This window comes from Agelaius tricolor, unplaced genomic scaffold (assembly GCF_023055355.1).
Source record: "Agelaius tricolor isolate 1412-34295 unplaced genomic scaffold, bAgeTri1.0.p SCAF_2, whole genome shotgun sequence".
Classification (NCBI taxonomy): Eukaryota; Metazoa; Chordata; class Aves; order Passeriformes; family Icteridae; genus Agelaius; species Agelaius tricolor.
Window position 1 is genome coordinate 34,125,822 of NW_027269262.1, and position 24,226 is coordinate 34,150,047.

Genomic DNA, 24,226 nt, shown 5'->3' on the forward strand with positions numbered 1-24,226 from the left:
ACTGCCTTCACCGCAAATATATTAATTGACTTGGACTGGTGCAAACGCTCTCGCTATACATGCTGGGCTTCCATTCAGCAAAAATTAAACACAACCCTTACAATTAATAGAAGAGACGATCTCTTTGCTTTCTTTCCCAACCCCACTCACGCCGGCTTATTAGTGAATAACAAAAAATCACCCGGAGAGTGACAAGCGCTGTGCCAGCGGTCCTCCTTCCTCGACGCCCCTGGGGACCCTCTCTGCCCCGTTCACCCACCGGTGCTGTCCCCGCACGCCTGTCGCCTGTGCCCGCTCCCAGCCCGGCCCGCCCGGGACCCGCACCGCTCCCTCGGGGGCGGCCCCGCCGTGAGGGCGGGCGCTGCCGCCGCCGCTCGCCCTGCCCGCCGAGCGAGGAGAAGCCCCTCACCTCCCCTCCGGTCCCGGGGGAGGGGGCTGCTATCACGTGTGCTTCCTCCCCCATCTCTCGCTCTCTCTCTCCCTCCTCCTCCTCCCCCTCCGCGGCGGCGGCGGCGGCGGCAGCAGCCTCTCGGCTCCGCTCCCTTTGTTGCAGGCGGAGCGGCGGCGCTGCCGGGCGCCGCGCACAAAGGAGCGCGGCCGGGGCGAGGCGGCTCCGCTGGGCGGACGGGCGCGGACGGAGCGCGGCCGCGGCGGGGACAGCCCTGCCCGCGCCCCGGCGGCGGCGGCGGCGGCGGCGGCGGCAGCAGCGGGTCCGTGCGGCCGCTGCGGCGGGGATGCTGAAGGTGCGCTCCGGCGCGGCGGAGAAAGGAGGGTCCCGCCCGGGCGGCGCCGCGGGCTCCGGTTGATGCTGCGGGCCTGCCGCCGCCATCCCGCTGCTCCTCGGCCGCCCCTCGCCATGCTGGGAGAGAGCCCGGCCGCCGCCCGGCCGCTGCTGCGGGCGGGACCCCCGCTGGCGCTCTGCTACACCTCGGCCCTCCTGGTGCTCGCCCTCTCCGCGCTGCCCGCCGGCCGCGCCTCTCATCCCTTGCCCGGCTCCGAGTGCCAGGGCGGCGGCAAGGGGAAAGGCATCAACTGCTCAGGTAATGCCCCGCCGGCTCCCGCCCCGCGCCCACCCCTGCGGGCAGCCCACGCGTGCACGTGGAGGGAGGGCTGAGCGCGGCCCCCTGCTCCGCCCGGCCCGGCCCGGCCCGGCCCGGCCCGCCGTGCCGCTGCGGGCGGCGGAAAACAAAGGAGCGGCGCCCGCCCCGGCCCCGGGTGCGGCGAGCCGGTTCCCCGGCCGGCCGGGAGATGCCCCTCTGCGGGGCGCGGGGTGCCCCCGCTCCGAGGTCTCCCCGCCGAAGGGAAGGGCTTTGCCGCCGCCTCTCGGCTTTTGTTGCTCCCCGCTGCTGCCCCCGCCGCGGTGCCGGCAGGTGCGCGCCGGCCGCCCCGGGGCTGCCCGCATCCCGCCCCCTCCTCCGCCGCCCTGCCCTGCCGCTGCCCCGGGCCCGTCCTGCCGCTAGCAGGGGGTGCGAGCCGGGTGGCAGCCGGGAGAGCAGCCCTGATGGCTCACACGGGCTGTTTCTTGGGTCTCACTCTTGCTGTGAGCAGCCCAGCCACGGGGTAGCCTCTCCGCCCGTCCGTCTGCCGGCTGTCGTAGAGATTCAGTCATGATGAGGTGTAGGCAGCAAAATACCCCGCGATGTGCTCAGAATAAGCTTTCTTGGGTTTTTTCCTGCTTTGGTTGCATGGCATACATAATATACATAATTATGTGCTGGTATTGTAAGGTTGCAATGTGGTTTGTTATGACAGCAGCACGTTTTCTTAGATCTTGAGGGATATGACGGTTTTGAAGTAGAACAAAGTAAATACATACAATATAAAGTTTACAGGTTTTAAGAAAGATTTGTTTGTCTTCTAAACTACTATTTAGAGAAGGGAATTTATTTTTTTTTTCTCTGAAAAATGGCTGTGGATGCCTCCTCCTGCCTTTTAAAATGATAGGTTTATTGCACTGCGCGAATCGCCAGCGAGAGCTGTACAAAGTGCCTTCTCCAAGGTGATGAAGGTTTCTCGCCCTGTGCGCGGAGCCCCCCGCTCCCATTGTCTTCAGCGGGATCGGAAGGCAATTTACACGTTGGAAGGAACTCTCGGTGCCTTCCAGGGTAAGGTCCCCAAACTGTACCAGAGATTTCAAGAAATGAGTGAACGGAAGAGTGATCTGCCTGCCAATTACATTTTACAATACGGATAATGCTGCTAAAGCAGGCTATCAAATTCGCAGACCAGCAAACTGTGGCAAAATGGTCTTGCAATACAATAAATCTGCTACACATTCTTGAAATGCTCCTCTTCATTTTACCCAGATTAGATATACACTGTGTTACTGTGTGACAGTACCACAATGCTACTGTTTTGCTGCTGCTGCCTGACTTTTCATTCTGTTTGTAGGAATATGATGGTTATTTTTAAAGAGAGGTTAATAGGTTAATGTGTCACTGGCGTTAGCGGCTTACCCATCAGAGACATATGGGTCATTAGACCATGGCATGAGCATAAATCAGTGAGATTAAATATGGAAGGCTGCTGAAATGTATGAGGAAGTTTCTAAGATGATGTGGAACACAGGGATATTATTTAGAAACAGCCACAGAAAGAGGGCTTTCCAGCCTGGAATTAGAAAACCGTGTGCTATATTGAAGGCATTCAGCATGGTTCTACTAAAAATAGGCACAAGCAAATGTATGTGCTATATACATACTTGTGGCAGGCACTCTTTTCAGGGTAACTCCAAAAATATGGAAGGAAAATTTTGTTTTAAATGCAGTAGTCAGATTCTGCCGTGTGTTAACCGTTTCATGCAAAATGGCAGGGTTTCAGTACTCAACTTTATTTTGAAAGAACTAACATCAACACACCATATCTGGGTCAGATTTTCCCCTCACTTACCTTTGCACAGCTTCATTAACTTTTACTGAAGGAGCTACTCCCTGAAAAAGATGAGTTTCCTGTATTTACACATGGGACCAGATGTTGGCATTAGCACCCTTCTCAGTGGACTGCTACGATGTACATTGCTGTTTATACTGAAAGTTCAACTTGAGAACACTACTACTACTTCTCCAAATGACTGGACTCTCTAAATTGCTTTCCATATTCAAAGAAGCAAAATGCTTCTCCTTTCTTCTGCTGTTTTGCAAGTTTAATATGTGCATCAGTTTGACCTGCTGCCCTAACAGGTTTTTTGCACTTCTTGAGATGGTTCCTGGGCTGGTAATATTTTATCATTGTTAGATTATATATCTACCTTTATTTATTTGTTATTTCTTTTCAGAAATGCTGAAGCCCTCTCCTTTATTGCTACAGAATATGCTGCTTAAGAAAGAGTTTGCTGTAAGAAAAGAACATTACAAGGTGGAGGACACAGGCAGACAACATGAACATTAAGATGGCTTTTTCAGCCTTGATTCTGCTCCTTTGGCACATGTATTGCAGCTTGGCCTTTTGTTAAATTATGATATAATTGCATCATCCCTGGCCAAAGGAAGAACATTTGATAAAATGATTAGAGCAGGAAACAGAGAATTAAGATGTATCTGGAGTTAATTGACAATGCGGACTTGTGTGTGTTTGCTCATCTGTCAATCCATACTTTGCTAAGCTAATGAAATAAAATAACCCTGTTTTACCCAGAATGGGGTAAAACCAAAATAGGTATTTCTTGCTGGAGAAGACAGTCCTAGGCTGGTGTTTGGAGATGTTACATTATTCCCAGTGCTACCTGTAGTCTTCTTCCCTAACATTCCCAATACTCCCTGACTGTCCAAGTGCTGGTGGTGTGATGCTGGGCTTGGACTTTGGGGTAGCTGTGTCCTTAGTGAGGGGGCTGTGAACTACAGAGGGTTATTGGGCATCCTGAGTGTGAAGGTAAGCACAAGGTGTAGTTCCTCCCTGAGCTCCTAATGCCATGGTGCTCTCTGGAGACACAAACTATGCATGGGCATTGCCAGTTTTAGTGTTGAATCTCTGGTGTGAGATGTGCTCCGGTCACCTGTGGAGCCACAGGGGTTGTAGCTGGATCATAGCTGACCAAATGCTGCAAATGTGGGTGGAAGGTACACAAACTCAATGAGAGACACTGCTCAGTGCACTGGTATGTGTGTCTGCACCTGGGATTTTAATTAACAGGGATATGCTTGTGTTGTGAGCCTTTCAGTGTGCTGCTCCCTCGTGTGATAAAATAGACTTGCTAGGGATGATTCCATGCACCACCTATGAGTCTCATAGACTGTGTGCTGCCCCTGCTTTTTGTAAGATCTCTCTGAGTGAAATGAGTAAAAATAAAGTTGTTTCAAGATAGCTTATTGAGGATTGAATGAGCAAGATGAGATCCTGTTTAAATGTGAATACGGTGCATTTGTTTCCATTACTTTCTTGGATGCCTTCATGCCTGTCCTCCAGATCCTGTAGCAGGAATCCCCCAGTCTTACTATTGATGGACACCTATTATGGTGCTGTTGTAGCTGTTTTTCTTATGAGAAGATGAGATCTAAATCTACTCCTATCTGGTATGTGTACACTTGAGGTGAAGCCTCAAGATAATTAGTGAGTTGGCCAAAATGAGTTTTGTGTGCACTATTTCTCACTCTAAACTATTGTGTTGTCTGAAGCTTGGATCCAGGCTGTCCCTGCTGTAAGAAGGGAGAGTGAACACAAGCATGGAGCTCCCTTGGCCCAGTCCACGTGGCACATGTGACCGTGGATTTTGGAGGATATAAACCTCAGGCACTGCTGGTCTCTGGAGCTCAGCCGTGGTTTCTGCCTGGGCTCCGTGGGGACTCTGTGAACCAGAATGACATGTGGCCTCAAGACTGGCTTTCATCTGTGCTTATCAGCTAGAACAGACATATCCTTTGTGCTTTTTGCTCAAATTAAGTGGATGAGGGGTTTTTTTTTGCTATATCATTCTAAGTTACACAGAGCAAAACCAATTTGTGCTAAAGATATGCAGCCATGTTGGTGAGAACATTTAAGAGCAAGGGATGTAAGAGAGATACAGGTTCAGGTAAATTATGGTATTTTAAGAATTACATGTTGTTTTGTGTTTGCATAATTCCACTTGATCTGAAATGGTAGATGAGAATAATTGGTTATTTTATCTAAGATACTGTGAGCTATGTTCCTGTAAATGAATTATAACAGTCAAGCCAAATAAAATGTGATATGTGTTTGTGCCAATTGAACTTCTGAAGTAAATGATCTAAACTCAGTCAGGTTACATGTCACTTTGAGAAACTATCATAAGGCATGAATATAAATCAACTACATGCAAAAAGTAAAAGCAATTATTAAAAAGAGAGATTAAAACTCGGACAGTAGCATGCATATATTTGTTTCCCTTTAGTGTAATTGCCTGGACATGAAATGTCCTTGCAATACAGATTCTTATGCTGATTAAAGAGCCAAAAGGTAATTAAAGTAGAATTGAAAGTGTCAGAATAGCAGAAAATCATCTTGTAACAGGTGTCACTCCATCATTGTCACTAGTGGGAACTGGTAGTGTGATGGAGCAATTGAGGCTTGACTGAGGGGATTGGATTGAATCCAATTTCTTTATTGGTTTTTTGAAAAGAGGAAAAAAGAAGCTGTGTTTGTTGTGGAAAATACTGCTAAGGAAGCATTCTTCCTGTACCAAGATCTCTCAGATAATTCCTATTAAGGGGAAAACAAGAAGCCTGGTCCTTTTCTTCCTGTTGATGTAGGGATAAATATTTTATACTTATATCTTGTCAGTTTTCTTCTGGAGTTGACAGTAGAGTGGATAAAGGGGAGAGTTGATACTTGGACTAGAAAAAAAAAGAAGCTACGGCCAAGAACTTTGGATAGAGAGATACAAATGCAGAGAATCCAACTGATATTGACAGGAGTCTGTACCCTCTTCCTGGAAAGAGATCATTCCATTCCACCATTGATCCATCAGCTGAAAGCACTTCTGCCTTCCCCAGCCTGTGGTCAGACTCTGGGGAGTGTCCCCAAAGCAGACAGTGGCAATAGTTCCCAGGGTAACAGTAGCTGTAGCAATTGTGGAAGGAAGAATATTGAGCATCAGGAATGTGGAAAAAGGATCTATTCTTCTAACTTGAGACTCCTGCATATTCCCCCTCACTGGGCGCTCGCAGGTGCTGTGGAACAAGAGTGGAGGTAGGGGACATGTTGGTATTGTGAGGTGGAAGCTTGTCTTTTTCTAAACTGACTGTAGTGCTCAGCAGAGCCGAAGACCAAGTAGAAGTACTCTTTGAGAAATTGTTCTATCCCAAAAATAGCTTTCCATAAGAAAATGATAATTAAATACTGTGCTGGAAACGAAATAGTCCCCTCTAATTGCTGTAGTTTATTCCTAGATCATCTTGAAATTCTAATAATTTAGAAATATAGAGAAATAGAGGAAGAAAAAGAGAGAGTGTGGGGAGTGGAGGAGTGGAGCTGTATTTTGTGGAACTCCTAAGTGTGTAAGGAAGAGCTTTTTTCACTAAATCGGTTGATAATAAATTTTATGAAACCATTTCTTGGTCTTCTTTGTATGATATTTTTCTCTTACAAAAGGAGAAGTAGTTACAGAAAAAATCTGATTAGGAGTAAGCTCAGCAGTCAAAACTGTGATCTGATGATATTAAAGTTTCCTGGAGAACCTGAAATCTGTTTATTTGTCTTGATGAACAGCTACAATGTATCTTTGGTTCTAATTTAGTTCACAGATGGCTTCAGGGGGATGTGAAAGCAGAATTATTTAATCTTGTGTTATTAGGACAGTATCTAGTGGTGCCATTAGTTGCCATTAGGTATCTAGGATTTATGGATCATATGTTTTACTGTTTGTTTGTTTATTTTAAAGGAGAAAAAATTCCAGGTCTTTTTTTCTCTTCAAGACTCTTTCCAGGGAACTTCTGTGTTCTGTGGAGCAAGATGCCAGTGAAAGCCTTTGCTACAAGAGTACCTGAAAGACTTCAGTTCTCACTGACCTGGTTACATCCCCAGACCTGGCTGGCTGGGAGCTGGTAGACAGATCGGGCTCTGCATGCATTTGCATATCCATTGATGTGAATTTCTCCATTTAAGAGAGCAATTTAATGTTACACTGATATCAGTGTTCAATTTCTTTTAAGTTGCTCTAAAACTGGTCATAGTGTGGTTTATGAGGAGGCAGTGTTTGACTAGCAAATCGGGATTTATTTTAGGATAATTTAAATTCTCATTACAGTAGACAATTTGTAAGGACTGAAAAGGCAGGACTTTTCTGATAAAAGATTATGTGTTACAGAAACAGCGTTTAAAGGATCTGGTTTGGAATAAAATTAAACCCCTGTAATACCTCTCTTTTGATTTCGTATTATAAAAATAAATTTAGTTGCAGTTACAGTCTTGAAACACCCACATTGTTCAAGCTGGCAGGATCCTCATGCATGGTTCAAAAAGAGTGTTAATTAGGACCAGCAGGAAAACATGTAAAAATTAAAGGGAAGAAAATCTTGAACAAGACAAAACTGTCAGTAATTTTTCTGAAGTCATCTAACTTGTCTTGGTGGGTGCTGGGTTTTCTCCACCTTTTCCCATCAGGCTGAGACCTCAGTGTGCTCCTATGTCTCTTAAATAGGAGCAAAACTCTCTGTACTTTTGTAAGATGCATTGACAGAGAGAGCAGCCAAGGAAGAGAACAGGTACAATGTCCACAAACAGACAAAAGGGTGTTCAGGACACGAAATGGTTCTTCTCAGGTCTTGTCTGGAGGCCAAAACCTCCTGAAATCTGGCTCTGCCTGGCTGCAAAGCTGTAGGCAGCCTCATTCCAGTTGCCTGGCTTGCTGGCAGGCAACAGCCGTGTTCCTGTAGGAAAGGCCCTGGGGCATCTCCTGTGCCTACCATGAATCTCATGGGATCCATGTGGAAGCAGATGGGGTGAATGGGGGCAGTCAGGCAAGCCAGAGAGTTGGAACTGTGCAAACTCTGGTCAATCTGGCCCTGATCATCACAGTGTGTTCCAGGGAACACAAAATGCACGCCTTTAGGGGCTCCAACTGCTTTATCCCAGATTCACCCCTCACTGTTCCTACCCAGCTTCAGGAGTCTGACACGTGTCAGGGTTCACCTGACCAAAAAATGCTGCTTTAGGAAGTGTTTTAAGCAGTCTCAGCTATTAACCAGTGAGAGCCCTGCAGGTGGTGAGGGAAGAAGGGAGAACACAGCCCCCCATGAAAACGTGCTGTCACATCTGCTGCTCTGTGGCTATAGAAAACCTCCTGTAAACACACATATTTCAGCAGTGGGTGACAAAGTGTCCTGTTGCTTAAGCCTGAAGTGTATGGAGGAGTTTGTTGTACCTCACAAGAGATTTACTTGCTTTCTTTCCTATTCACAGACACTTCACATGTGACTACAAAGAATGAGTGTTTGGATAAACATCATTTGCAGAAGTGGCTCTGTTTTCTCTGAAATTTTGAACTGAACAAGATTCTTAGCCAGAGCAACACAAAAGCTTGAGAGAGAGGATAGTTAAAGGTGTTCGTGCATGTGCCAAAAGTGTTCAGAATAGTCTAGGCATTCAAAATGAATGAGTGCTTTTGAAAATTCAAGTTTTAATCCTTAAGGATGTCCATAAAACACAAGAACGAGTTATAAAATCTTTAGCTGGTTGCTATAGACAGCTAAAACAGAGCTTTCAACAGGTATTTCCATCAAAAATTTGATAAAAAATTGTGGTTGGATAGCAGTTTGTTGCTTTAAAAATTCAGGGAAGCATTGATCTAATGAAATGTTTACATTTTGCTAATTAGTATTGACTCTGATTGTGTGCTGCCTCTGCCTGATCCCTCTGGGAGAGACAGAGGTCAGTGTGTTGTGCCAAATGGGTTCTCCTGAGCAGCAAAGAGCAGCAAAAGATCCTGAGATGAAAGAAAGGGGTGCCCTGTCCCCTCCCCGAGCGACATTGCCACGTGCAGTGGGCAGATGAATGGTTCTTTTCCTGAAGCACCACCTCTCTCTCACAGAGCTTTTTCTTCATCCTTCACCTCTCCCAGGATTTTGCAGAGACAATTCTGTGAGGCAGAATTCTTTCTTGCTGTCTCGATTGGAAGTATAATTTTATGGAAGTATCATTTCAAGGTTATAAAAGTGAAAATAAAACAGGCAGGCTCCTGTTGAGGTTATAGAATTGTTTTCTCATATAAAACATGGGGTTGGGAAGGCAATTTATTTCATTGTATTTCTACTCTGTTTTAACTGCAAAGGATGTCCTTTTCTTCACTTGTGCAGGTGTTTACACCTACAAAGGATGTCTTTGTGAAAACAGTTAAATGTGTTTGTAATGTGCAAAACTGGTTCTGTGCTGTAAGAAAGACTCTTTTTCACGTGAGAAGCAAGTGGCTATGGTAGGGATGAAACAAAAATTTTGGCTAAAAACCACAAAGAACAGATACTTTTTTTTTTCCTGCTCTTTGTTAAAACCTATGTCTGCAATATGGAACAGTTATCCAGGTGAGAGAACACAATCTCCACATTTGCAAGTGATATTCATGCTTCTGACTGAACAAACAAAGAGAATCACTGGAACCAAGCTCGAATTCGAGTGTTTTGGGTGATTTATCTACCAGATGGTAAATGCAGTCCAATGTAAAAAATTAGTCTGGGAGCAGGGAATCAATCATTCAGCACACTGATCAGCAAAGGGATTTGGGTGTTATAGCAGAAAAATTAATGAGCTGGCAATCCACTGCAGAGCAGCATTAAAACAAAAGATACTACACTATAATAAAAGAGTCTTCATCCAGAAGACAAAGAGATGAACATCCTGCTTTGTTAGACACTTGATAAACGTAATCTAAAGTGGTGTATTATATGCCAGGCCCCTTATATTAGTCAAACATAATGACTCAAAAATTCAGTATCAAAATCTGGAGATCAGAGTTAATTTGGGAAAGTGAAGCTTTTCACTGCTTTCACAGTTCTTTCCCAAATACATAGGTTTTTCTGACACAGAAGTTACTTATTAGTTTTCTGTATTATGGTAATGGATATTTCTGTTCTATTTAAAGTCACCCTACTATGCATTCAGAATTACTTAATGAAAGATTATAAGATACCAATACTAGCTTTATGACATAATTACATCTTTCTTTAAAAGTCCTGAAAATGTGTCCCTAGCCTCTTTCAGTTACTCAGGCTACAAGAAATCAGAATAGTTTTACCACCAAAAGCTCTTCATGACTTTTCTCTGATTTTCCTTGTGAAGCATTGAGTCTCTATCTAGAAAAGACTAAGAAAAGGTGGCTTCTCTGCTCATTTTCCACTTTTAAGATATTTCTGTTAGGTTTAGAATTTTTTTTTTTTTTAACTGTAAGGATTAGGTGCAGGATAGGCTGTTTGGGGAATGCCGTGATGTACAGGCTGCTTCTATAGGGACAAAGGGCAGCAGCAAGGTCTGGCTGTGCTGGTATGGGGCCACTTGAAAAAAAAAAAAAAAATTCCATCTTTTGCTCCCCTCTCCACCCTAAGGGATCAATGCATTTCTGTGACTGCAGGTAACTGAAAGAAATAGGTTTGTAACCTGTCTCTTTTCTACTGTGGAAAGCAACCAGAATCTGCTGTTATGTGTCCTCTGTGAGTAAATGCTTTTATTTCTGAAAAGAGTCAATGAGATCAGAGACCTTTGTGCCATGTTGTCCTCCAATTTTGGTCTTTTCTTATTTGGTTTGGTTTTTTTTTCCTTGGGGGTGAGGATTGGTAGATTGATAAAGAGCTAACAAAGCACATAACAAAAATCTCATGTTGATCATGCAAATCTAATATCCAAATTGTCTTTCATTTTCTTACTATTTCTTAGTATTTCTCCATGAATAACTTATTTAAAAAGATTTCTACAAACAGGGGAAGGGAGCTGATGGTCTGACTTCCTAAGCAGTAGAGCAAAGCCCACTACCTAAGGATTTTTTCCAGAATTGCTAACCACCGATTAAAATCAACGGGAGCTCCCAGGTCATGGTCTTTGTGAAAATCACATTTCCCTTTGTTCAGAGTAAGGAGTAAGAACCTGTAAATTTTAGTCTGATACAGCTGTACAGATTGGAGGTGTAGAAACAATGATATTCCATCGGCTTGCAGCCAGAGCTGTACCAAAGTCATGGGCTCAACTGCTTACATTTCTCCAAGCTACATGGACATGTTTGTACCCAGTTCAGTGTGGATTTACTCATGAACTGTACCTCAGTCAGTGTTTGTGTACCCCGGGACTGAATTGTCCTTTTATTCCATTTTAGAGGTGTGGGTGTGAGACAAAAGGCAGAATTCAGTCATGTGCATGTTTACCTGTAAGCTTGTTATGTTTTGTTGATTTTTTTTCCTCCTGCTGTATTTATATGAAGATTTGTGCTGGCTGAATTTTTTTTCCTGCCATTTTGGGCGTGCTGTTACAGACAGCTGACTGAGGCTGTGAAGTGAGTGTGGCTGTGGCCCTGCATTCAAAGAGAAAACGCAGATTAAATTCAGATTAGCAGCGACACAAGGTCTCCCAGTGCCCCAGCAGTGAGAGGGTGCAGAGCAGGGATGATAATGCGTCTGCCCCTCTGCAGCCCATCCCCCTGGCCTGGCTGGCCGTGCCTGGGGGCAGGACGAGGTTCTGCTCCTTGCTCACTTGGCCAGCTGTCCGAACACCTGGCAAAGTCGAGATGTCCTTTTGCAGCACCTGGGCGAGGGCAGAATGACAGCAACAAGGCAAAGTTCCCTGGTTCTCTGCTGCCCACTGGGTAGTGGCAGCTAATTTACAGCAATTAGGAGGTGTCCCTCAAGAGCTGTGAGCTGACCCTGGGAGTATTTTGGCAGTGCCTGCTAGCTGTGCTCCCTGGCCCCGGGAGGACAACCCATGAGCTCTCTAATCCAGCGTTACATTTGCCGAGGGAATCCCCAGCTGGCAGCCGTGAATAATTTCCACCTGCTTCGAACTCTGGAAGTGGCATGATGGGAACGGGGAGAGATGGATGAATATGCTGAAAAAAGAGGTGGCCTTCTGTTTGTCCCTTAGGAAAGGCTTGTTTCTGGCTCTGAAATGCTGAGGGTCACAGTTCCACTCAGGTCCAGTGGCTTTGTCCAGCCTGCTGCTGTAGTGGGCTGCAGAGATGCCACCAGCTCCCAGCAAGCTGGAGTTCCACCAGTTCTCCACAAACCCAGTGGCTCTTCCAGCCCTGTGCCAGCCATCATTGCCAGAGGTGATGAAACAGGACAGCATGTCCTATGTATGCCGTGCTGTAGCCCAACTATAAACTCCCAGCCCCTGAAAATCCTTTCCAGGCTGGCAAAGGGGCTTAGCAGGAGCTCTGGGAATTGTGTTTCTCCTGGTGTTTCAATATGGATAAACGAGCGGGCAGAGAGGAATTATTAGCTATAGATTTATCTGACAAGAATGCATACAGGAGAAAAATGTTATTTCAGTAGGCTGAGCAGTGATTTGGGTTTTTTTGAAGTGTAATAGAGTTGTTAAAGTTTGAAAGGAAGGGAGCTGGCTGCTCAGGTTCTTCCTGGCTTCTGTAACTTACTGGAATTACCAGAACTCATTAAGAAATCTAAATGATCAACCAGGGGCTTGTTTGTTTGTTTTCTCCCTGTGACTTTTATGTGGCTGGTTATTTTGTTTCTTTTCCAGTGGTTTTCTGACTGTTTAATTACAGTTTTCAAAACTGTACCTAAATAGCATAGTGTATGGGTGTTCAGAGGAGAGAGTTTCTGCAAACCTAATTATGCTCCAGCACCATTCATGCTGCTAATGTTTCAGGGATGTTACCCAGGAGTTAATTTATTTCCTTTTTCTGTATACAAAATAGGAATCTAATATTATTTTACAAAAGCTTGTGTATTGTAAGAATGCACCACAATGATTTTTTAGTTTATAGATCTGCTAAAGGATTTTTAATGAGAGTGAAGTGCAAGAGGAAACTGAGGTTTTCATATTAATTTGGAAACTATGAGATCTAACTGTTACATTTTAATCTCTTACATGGAGAGTACCCTCTTGTTGGAATTAACTTCTGTTTAGTATTCTAAAAGTGAAAAGGTACTTAGTTCTTTGAAATCAGTAACCGCTTAAGATGTTATTATAAATTATTAATTTTGATATGGACTGGCAGGATCTGTGGTACATTTCCCTCTAAGTAAGTTTTGAAGTGTATTCTTGTTATTTTTTTTAATGTCTGTAGCTTTAGAACATGCAGTGTCGGCACTAAATTCTTTCAGATCACAAATAACTGCAACAGCCTTTAATTTTTTTTTTTTTTTTTTTGTTGGATAACTCATGTTTAGGCAAGCCAGTGTTTCATTTCCTATATGTAGTAAAGTTCTGCAACTTGCAGATAGCTATTTCTTCCTGTTCCTGTAAATAGAGCATTCCCACAAAAGAGCTGCCATCTATGCTGACTGTCATGCTGACAGTGTGTCATCCCCATGGCTGGGGGAGATCTGCCATGGCCTCCTGGGTCACTGTTTCTGCACTCAGGCCTATGTCCCGTTTCTTTTTGATTAATCTCACCATACACTATTTTCTTAACTCTGTTTTACCAATGGAATTAAAAACCTGGTTTAGAAATGTATTAAAGAGTGGATATTGTAAACATTCTTACAATAATTTTGCTCTTGAAATTTCTGTATTTAGAAATTTCCCACCTCAGCAACATAATCAGTAACTTTTTTGTATATGTTTTAAAACATTTTTAAAACTTACACATGGGCCAGATTAATCTGAAAACTGCTGTACCCTTTTTTTTTTTTGGTGTTAGTTAGACTTTAAGTCTGGGTGAAAACTTGGATTTTCGAGAAATAGTGGATATGGATACTTGGATATTTTAAATAGAACTTGATATATTCAATGAACAGCTTCCACTGCTGTGAATTATTGCATCCCTGCTTGAATTGCTTTGAAGGAAAAAAAAAGCATCCAGACGATGAGAAATGCCCAATTAGTGAACATGTCTGGAAAATCTGATTTCAGAAACTTGTCTAGCATTGCACAAGAACATAAAAATTACATTTGCTCAAATAACATTAATTCAGGAATCTTGTTTCTGAGCACTTGATTTGCACTTTTAATATGGCTTTGCTTAACACAAGTTTCTTCAGGGAAAAAAAAAAGAAAAGAGAACAAACCTCCCCACTAACAACTAAGGAAAATACAGACATTTTTAAGGATGGACTGATTTTTAAGTGGCTGTGAAAAAAGCTAAGACCATTATATCCTGGCAGAGACCTCTCACTTGAATTAATGGCATAATGGGTACCACTGGAAGTAGTTCTCTATCAGCCAGCCACCTGAAAAACAAACATGGAATTTTTCCACATATTTATCAGAAAGAAGACACCTAGCAACCCTGGGCTGTCTCTTCAGGCCTGGGATCCCATGTTTTCCAGTGGCTGTCTTTTATCCATCCTTGCCTCTTCCACTCTGTGATCCCTCTCCTCTGGCATTCCTGTGGTCTTCTTTCCACAATGCTGTTCCTGCCAGGTCTCTTTCCTTCCCAACCCATGCTCAGCTTTGTACTTGGACAGTTTTGTGCTCTTGGGCAAGGAGACCACTGAGACCATATGAATGTGGCAAGTAGGACAGACATACAAGTTTGCCAGCACTGATTTTGAAAATGCTGGAGCCAGAGCTCACCTGGGACATCATTAAAAAAGAGTGCATGAAAGGTGGAGCCTGTGACTAGTTTTGCTGGTGGCACATAACAGATAAACCTCTTACAGCAGCTTAACACTTCAGGTGGATTGGATGTATTTTCACATAGCAGAATAAAATGATCTGAGCCTGGCAACTCATACCTCCTTCACTGCACCTCATATCTCAGCTCCTGAATGCAAACCTCCTCAAACACAATTATACAATAGCTACAATTTAGTCACTTAAAGAAAACCCAAACAACTGAACAAAACACTCTGAGTGCCCCAGCTTCATTCTTAAAAACTACACAGCTGGAAATTTTCTATGAAAACAATGAGCCTGCACACCATGAGCAACTTAAAACTTGATCTTATGATGGAAAATGTTATACACCATTAACTAAAAATACAGTTCCCAGCCCTGTGTATTATTGCAGCTTTAGCGTTAGAAAGTTGCGTTAAAATCAAAGAACTCCACTGTTCAGAAGTTAGAAAATGCCAACATTTTGAAGTGTCAAACTCATTTTCTCCAGTAAGTCAAATATCCTTGTTTTCATGTGTATCTTTCTGAGATTCTTTTACAACTTATCCTACAGAAGCTCTGTACAGCATTTTTTTCTCAGGGTCAGTAAGATTGTCTTATTTCTTGGTATGAAAGGGAAAATAATAGAAGTGAAACAAGTATTTATTCTATGTATCTCAGCAGCATCAACTGAATAATATCATTTGATGACACTGGAAAAACTTTGCAGAGCAGGAAGGGAAAATTGTAATTTAGTTTTGGGGCGCAGGTTCATCTTGATTTTTGAATGTGACAGAAATCCCCCTTCAAAGAATGCTTTTATGAGAGAGGGTATTGGAAATTGACCTTGCCAAGGGTTTCACCTCCTTCAGCCTTCAATGCACCCTGCTCTCAACTGGCTTTTTAGCACCAGCTAAAAAGCAGAGAACCCTAGTGCAGCAAATAGTGGATATTTTTTGAATTAGTGTTATTTCTTGGTTCTTAGTGTCACCATCCAAGGAGCTGTTCAAGAAATAACTGGACATGGCACTTAGTACCAAGCTCTAGTTGACAAGCTGAAGATTGGACAAAGACTGGACTTGATGACCTTGGAGTCCTTTTCCAACCCAAATGATTCTGTGATTTTGTGATTCTGTGATTTTGTGATTCTGTGACAAGTACCAGATGTGACAAGACCATGAAGTGGAGAGCAGGAAGGGATTGCATGGAGATAGGAGTCCTTGTCCTTGTTGGTACCAGCAAGCTGCTTGCAAACTGTACCTTTGCTCCACCTGGAGAAGGTCCTGGAGCAGGAATTCCAGCGCTTCACTGCCCAACTTGTGGGGTAGTGTGAACTCCAGAGGTCAACCAAATAGGGGGATAAAACCTCTAGGAGAAAGTTTTTACCTCTGCTTGACTAGAGGCGCATACATGCATTTTACATATGGATTAACTTTTGAGTGGGCTCTTGGTATTTCCCCATGAACTTATACCCCTTAGTGAAATTTGAATGTCTCCCTAGCTTGGACAGACCTCATTACAGACATAAATATGCCTTATGCCACAGATTTTCATTGCTACTTTGAAATAATGAATTTCAGTATTTATCTTTCTGCAAAATGGGCAGAAATCTTGTGGAATAAAGAAGTCTGTCAGAAAGGAAGAGTTTGTTTGCTTTTTTGGAGCCTTGCATAGCCAGCATAGAAGCGCTGCTTATGATTCATTTTCTTGTTTAATTTGCCTTGTTCTTCATGTTACACTTCACTAAATATATTTACTTTTATTCCTGCCATTACACATGACAGAATCTATCTGTACAAAAGGAATTTTAACTGCAAGAAAGGTTTTATAGACACAGAGTGAAACAGCAAAAGATGAGGTAGGAATCTAATGCAAGATGTTAAGCGCTGTAGTTCCCAAAATTGAGGAGCAATTAAACTTTTTATTCCACTAAAAAATGTGAAATCTGTAAAGTAATATGGCAGCATAATGGGAAGCATCTCTTAATGGGCTTGTGCAGTTATTGCAAGTTAAAAGCAGTTGCATGTTCAGCCAACAAAATATGGGGAATGCATTTTCATTAAATGTCAGTGATAATGCAGTCACAAGAACAACAGTACACATAAGCCTCACAGAGCTATTAAATTTCTTGTATTTTCTAGGAGGAGCAAGAAAACAAGACACTGCTATAGGGAAAAAAAAAAACCCCACAGGATTAATCCAAGAAAGCATGGCAGCTAAAAAAGAAGAGCAACCCAGTTCACTTTGAATCGCAAAAACAAAACAACCCCAAATAAACCAAAACATAAACCTTTTATCTCAGAGGAATCCCCTTTTTCCGAGTTCACATCTCTGCAAACACACTTGGTGGTAAATTTTAATCATCTAATCAAACAAGTAATAGAAACATTAATGATTTTTAACCTGCTGAAACTCATTGTCTCTTGGGGTCTGCTTCATCACCTGAGCTTACAAGCTCTGCATCTGCCAGCTTGGCTTATGAGCACAAACCCCAAGTTAAAAAAGAGCTGTGTTTCTAAAAGAGCTGTGTGAACCCTCTCCACTTTAGCAAGACAGTCGATTCAAAACACTGCAAAAAATATACGGGTTTTTTGTTTTTCCCCTTTGTGTTTATGGAAGCAGCCTTTCCAGGCACTGGACAATAGGGAAGCTGAGGACACAGTGGCTGTTCCATCCATCTACTCCTGCCCTTCCTTGCAATCTGATGTGTCCTGCGTGTTTGCCCGTGGTAACCTCTGTCTTAGCACAGGCTGTGGATGAAGGTATCCAAGGGCACGTGTCCCTGCTGTTCCTGGCCACCTATGGCATGTCAAGCCATGGAGCCTGGCAGTCCAGTCAGTTTGCAGCCAAGGGGTCCATCCCATCTGGATTTCCTTGGCTTAAAAGGGGAGATAGCATCACAAGTCTAATTACTAATTGTTTTCCCTTTTGACTCTTCATGGAAGAGAGTGAGGAAGTCAAGCACGATTTTGCCTTGAAAAATCCATCTGGCTGTTCTTGCTAGTCATCCTCTCCTGTGTTCAGTGATGGATTAGAAGAGGATGTTCACTTGGGGCTGAAGTGATGCTGACCCACTAATTATTCCCTGGATGCCCTTCATTGCATTGCTTGCCCTTCCATAAAGATGGGAATAATGTTAGCTTTTTCCTTGTCATCAGGGAGCTTGCCCTCTGACCTTCATTTCTCACAGCTGATTGACAACAGCTTCATGGTCACATCAGTCAGCTCTGCCAGATCCTTGGTGAAACCTGGCCTGGTGGATCTGAACATACCTGGTTTCCTCTGAGTAGTCTCTAACTTGTTGCTGCTTTGCTGTTGTGTGGCCCTGTGTGTGCTGGATGGGGTTGATATTTGTTGGGACTCGGGAGCAGGCTTTGTCTATGAAGATTTGTAAGAAAGGACATGGAGTGGTTCAGCCTCTTCTTTGATGCCTGTTACTTGTCTCTTCCCCATTCATCAGCAAACTCACATCTCTCCTGACCTTCCTCTTGCAAATAGCATTCTGGTAGAATAGTTTCTTTTTAACCTTAATGTCCCTCGCTAGCTCCAGCTGGGCTTTTGCCTTCCTGTTTTTGTGCCAGAGTGCCCAGGCAATGCTTTTGTTCTCCTCCTGTCTTGCCTATCTTTATTTACACTTGTGTGCTCCCTTTTTGTATTTTCAATTCATTAAGGCTCTTTTCAGCCAAGCAGGCACACTGCCAAAAAGGTGAAGTCAAGACAGGGAACAGTCAGAGCCACATAAAGGTGCACTTGTGAGAAATGCAGCGGGTGAACAACTTCTCTAAAGGCAATAGATTTAGGCTGACGGGGGCAAGGACTTTAAAATAAGACATAGTTTTGTCTGTCTTTGTCCAAGAAGAGGACATTGATTGAAAGGAGACGGGGCTGGGTGAAATGTCAGACTGTTTGTCCTGCTTTTCAGTAAATTTTTCATTTCACGCTAAAGTTCATATTACTGCAGCCACATTGCTGCCAAGCCAGCTGTGCACAATTCACTGTGTGGAGTCAAAAGTGGACAGGGCAGCAGGAGAGTAATGAAAGCAGAGAGCTTTCCTAGGAAATGGAATAGCTCTGTGTGTCAGTGTAGGAAGAGTCTGCTGAAGGTCAGTGTGTAAGGTGAGGTGGAGAGGACAATTGGCTGGGTATCAGGAAAGCTGTGGCAGAATGGCAGGTGAGAAAAGCTGTTCCTCAGAGAAAAGGGATTTGAAAATTAAAATATCAGAAGGAAGAGTTCATTATTAAGTCTGAATCAAGGGACTGAGGATAAAACAAGTGAAAAAGGAGTGGTCTTCAGTCAGAAGTGAGCAAAGACTAAAATTGCTTGTTCAAAGTAAATGCTGAAGAAAGAGGAAGAAGCAAATGTAAGGACAGGATGAGTAGGAATAACAGAACTTGGAGACATCAGCCTGGAAAGAGTGTAAAAACCTTGCTGGCCTCAAACAAAGAAGAAAACATGGGGTGAAAACAGGAACTCTTCCTGGCCATTAGGGAGCAGAACTGGATCCTTGGCAAGAGGCAGGGGGTGGCTGTGAGGAAGGAGGCAGTGAGGAGGTGACAGCCCTGGGACCTGGGCAGGGAGGTCAGGGGCAGCACCCAGGGTGTTGGACAAGAAACTGGAGTGTTATGACAGGAAGAACAGGGTGGATGGAAGAGAGGAAGAAGGCATTGCATCTAGCTGAGGAGTTGGCTAAGTGAGAGGATTAGGGAAGAGAAACATATTGAAGGTTCCTGAGGAAAAGCATCCTACATCAGGAAGCAGGAGAGGAGAAGTCAGTTCATCAAAAATATAATTTCTTTCTTCTTTTTTTCTTCCTTAAAAACCCAGAGAACCAAATATTCTCCCTGCTAGTGGATATTTACCCAAATTCTTTTATCAGTTATTGTGGTTTCCCCTTAGAAATACATTTTTTTTTCTGTTTAACAGACCATGAGCCAAAATGACAGATTAAGCCTCTAATACTGAAAATATGCACGTGCTTAATTCTACAGTTATATACTTATGTTCTTAACTGTTTTGTTAGATCAGAGCTGAAGCTCAACTGCTTTAAATATTGAAAATGAAGATGCTTTCAAAAGGATTTAATACTGTTTCAGACTTAACAGATATGGATATTAGATCAAGAATACTTAAAAAACTCACCCTGAAAGACTCACATAATTTTTAATTTGCTGTGATATCTTAATTCCATATATTTATCATTAATGAGATTTTTCAAAGCTGAAAGTACTTATCTAATGGTTATTGGTACCTTTAAAAATCTCCTAATTAATTTCAGAAAAATTAAATTAAATCACACATGGTGCTGGACTTAACATACAGTGACTGGATCAAGTCTTTAATTTTAAACTGGCCAGGTATTTTTCCAGTTTGGAATCAGAGATATGCAACATGTACAAACTGGTTTTTTTTCGTCTTTATCATTCATATCAAGTTCATTCAAATAATTTAATTAATGATTTTTGATTAAGGTTTTTCATTGGAACATTTAGTTATGCTTTCTAGTTAAAAAGAAATTATATTGTCAGGATTTTCTGAGCATAGTCTTATACCTAGAATACCATATTAAAATGACTGAGATTGATATGACAGAAGTTTCTAAACTCATTTGGAGGCCATTCTATTTCAAAAAATACAATTAATTTTTGGCATTATTTTCTTAGGTATTGCAAACTTTTGATGAAGAAAGACTGGTGATGATGAAACTGTGCCCTTTTATCCTTGGATACATGTGGTTTATAAATCTGGAATCACCCAATATTTTGGTTTTTGTCCCCTAGTCTCTGTGGAGAAATGATGGCATGATTTTATAACTGTGATTTAGAAAAGTAAGTCTTATTCCTCCTTTCTTTTAGTTAGTTATTTCCAACATAAGTGTTATGTTCTTACACTGTCAGAGCTTAATGTAGACATGCTGAACCTCATTGCCTTTTATCTTGGCAACAGCAAGATGTTTTGTGATGAAATTTAGTATCCTGATTTGAGATTCTCAAATCATTATATTTACCTATATGTGGACTATTTTAATATTGAAATTATATGCTAAAGTTTAAATGACATGTTGTTTTTTAAGCAACTCAGAAATGACTATGTTATTTTATATGTTACAATATTTTTCAGAAAATTGATGTTGCTTACTGTCCAGGTCTTAAAAAGTAATGGACTCATAATTGGATGCCCTTGCTGTCATTCTGTGTTTTGATTTGATCACTATGTGGAAGCAAGACACCTTATTGCATAGTAGAAGTGTAAGAGAATGTATGTTTTGGAGAAAAAAATGGTAGGGTAAAAAATTATTTAAAAAATGTTTCTATTGTTACCAAGGCCCTTTTGTGAAAGCTAATTTTTACAGCTGTATTTGAAAAACATGCATTAAATACAGGAGGCACATTTATGAGTTTTTCAGCTCCCGGTGAAACACAGCATCCTGGTGTGCTGTCCCAAAAGCAATGCAGGCCAGTGACAGATTAATCAGAAAATCTTCTAGCTGAACATTTCTCCCTTGAATGCCTCTGCCAGACTGAAAAAGGATCTCCTAGTTCTGGAGAAATTTTGCTGACCCATCCTGAAAGCAGAGAGGAAGACGACGTTTTAATGAGTGTCTGTTTTCCTTTCCATTGCACAAGGCCATCTGGGTCTGACTCTGCTCCTGTAATTCATGCTCCACACTCTGAGGGAGACAAAGCAAATGCTTTGTTGGTGTACTTATAGCACACCATAAGTACACCAACATGTATATACAGGGGTTTTTATTTTAAGGTTGTCCCTGGGACAACCCAATTTAAGTTGTCTGCCATTGGGGCAGTGTTTGGGTTTGACTGAGCTGTCTGACAGATGAATAACATAGTGGGTTAGTGCTGGACAGAGGGCATGTGCATTGTGTTGCATGTAATTTTTGTAGGGTTGCCTGAAACACGTGGCCTTGTACTCATTAAGGCACGTTCTCCATGTAAGGTGCTCCAGTAGCAATATACTAGAGTAGCAGCAGTTCTACTGGTGTACCTCTGTGCCAGAAGTTAGCAGAATTGTGGTAGAAACAGGATACATCCTTGAGCAAGAGTATTGCTGGCAATATCTCTCTTTGTGAGAAAAGGTCTTGCAGTCCTTGGGTCTCAGCTCCTTGCTGACTTCAGCCACTGTCCCATCCTCTGACAACAGCCCTGTGTGTAAGAGAGGCCAGCTTCTCCAGCTTTTCACACTGCACACAAGAGTTCAGAAACTTCCTCTGCAGCCCATCGCTTACTTGATCTTTCCAGATCTTGTAGTTCTTTGTGGGTTTTTTTTTTAAGTCTGTCTTGCCATCTGTTTTTGCCATGCTTTTCCTCTCTGAGGAAAGCCTTCTCCTTGTCTTTTCCTCCTTAGGTTTGTGATATTTCAGGCTTATGGACAGAGAAGATAAAGGCAGCCCTTTCTCTTCATTTTGTTCTGCTAATGTGTTGCTGTGACAAGCCCACAGACATGGTATTTGGGTACCTGCCTGATGTACATTAAATGAAATGATAGCATTTGCCATTTAGTATCCTTCCTTTTTCTCTCTCCATCCCCTGGGGAAAATAGGATGCTGATTATATTGCTGTACTTAATGAGCTTATCAGTGAAGCAAAAGTTGAGGAGTAGAAAAACACAAAGAGAGAAAAAATTGGAGGACCAGATATGTCAAGACAATAAAACTGTGTGAGGGGGAGTGTGAATCCTGTCAGCAGGAGATGTAGCCCCTTGGCAGGAGCTGGAGTGTGCTGCCCCTGGGTCTAAGGGCTGTCACAAGCACCATCATTGGATATGCAAGGAACAATGTACTTCCTAGCATTTGAGTGTTCAGACATGCTCTGTGGTTGGCCATCATCTTCCTTCACCAAAACTCACTTCCAAGATCTTCTTGTGTTTTATAATCACTCCTGTTATTCTACTTTTTTTTTTTTTTTTGCCTTTCTGATCCTGCATAGAAATTGACTTTCTTGTGATGGGGCAAAGAACTTTTCCTGTTTGTGAATTAGATCAGAAACATATTTTCCTCTCTGTTTAATTGAAAGTGATCCAGCAATCAGGGGACCATGAGAATTTCAAGCAAGATTTTATTTCCCAGTGCTAGGAACAAGGGGAAGGCACAGCCATTGTGTCCTTGTCCAAAAAGTGTGTTTAGTCCAGAATGAGTGAAAAAATAGAACTATGATTTCATTCATTACTTGCACCCAGTGTTCCCTTCAGCTGATCTGGATGCCCCTTTTGGTCCTACTGCTAAAGCTGCAGTGTAAAGTTACTTGAGTCATTTTCACTGACATGCCCTTATCCCCTCTCTGAAGTGTGTGAAGTGCATGCAGGTGCTTCCAGCAGTCAGCAGATACTCATTGTGCCTGTATGGGGGAGGTATTTGGGCAGATTTTTTGTCCAGCTGGTCCATACCCAGCCTCCTTGGGCAGGTGTGATGTGTGAACAAATAAACATTACACCTCTCCCTCTTTTTGCTCCAGACTTTGCTCAGAGAGCTCCTGACAAATTTGTCCTACTGTTTGGATCTGCTCTGGAGAACATCATTAGAGCAGCCACATCCTGGAGACAGAGACTCCTAATTATGGAGGTGGTGTGGTTCCTGCCTGCTCTGCACTGTTACAAGTGTCAGCAGCAGCTCTGTCTCTGTGCAACAGGAGGACAGAAAATTCCTCAGCATCTTAGGACCAGTTTCAATAATGATTTTAAACAATGAGTTTGGCAGGTTTTCCTACTATTTCTAACAAAAGCTAAGGGAGTGCCTGTTCCTACACTTTAATTTAATCCCTACATTTTAGTGTTTCATGTTTATCATGGGAGATTTAGATGGTATTGTCTACATTTTTTACAGAGTACTAAACTTGCTCTCCTCCCTCATACATATTTTGATAGAATGGAGGAAAAAAAAAGACACTGCAATCTGTGAATTTAATTGCTTTATAATCACTTCTGTTATTCTACATTTGCCTTTCTCATCTTACACAGAAGTTGTCTTTCTTGTGCCAGGGCAAAGACCTTTTGCTGTTTGTGAATTACATCAGAAACACATTTTCCATTTTGTCAAATATCCACAGAGGACTTGTGTAAAAATGTTATTTGCTTAGCAAGAAATGCAAATACTTGATTTAGAAAAAAAAGATAATTAAAAAATAGACAAACATTAGATCAAAATACTTACCAGATCAATTTACTAATGTGTAATAAAGCACACCTTTTTTCCCCTAACTCTTCCTCGTAATGTTTCTGTTCTTTCATAAGGTAATAGATGGCCAGTCTACTAACTGTTTTTGGGGAAAATATATTTTTACAGAATTTACATGGCACAGCAGTTCTGTGAACTTATATTTATTGAAGAATTAACATATAGTTGCAGTTGATATAAATAATTGTGCCTCATATATAAGTCAATTCATTCAGTTGTCAACAGAATATATGGAAGGATACTCAATGAATGATACACTGCAGGTTGTGTTCAATGTGTGATTACACCAATTTTTGCATTACAAAAAGCACACACAGCATTTTTATAGGGCATTTGGATTGCAAATGACTTCATAAAATTATTTGTGGAAAAAGAGTGGTTTTCTGTCTCTGAAG

The 24,226-nt window shown here is 42.4% G+C and overlaps 1 protein-coding gene across 1 annotated transcript in view; it reads left to right on the forward strand.

The window, feature by feature from the left end:
* Window positions 1-460: 460 nt before the first annotated feature.
* TMEFF1 (transmembrane protein with EGF like and two follistatin like domains 1) overlaps window positions 461-24,226 on the forward strand; it is a 113,562-nt gene continuing 89,796 nt past the window's right edge. The window contains exon 1 of the mRNA XM_071455672.1: window positions 461-1,040. Within this exon, the coding sequence (XP_071311773.1) occupies window positions 806-1,040 (235 nt within the window). The 5' untranslated portion in view covers window positions 461-805. The remainder of the gene's footprint in view (window positions 1,041-24,226) is intronic.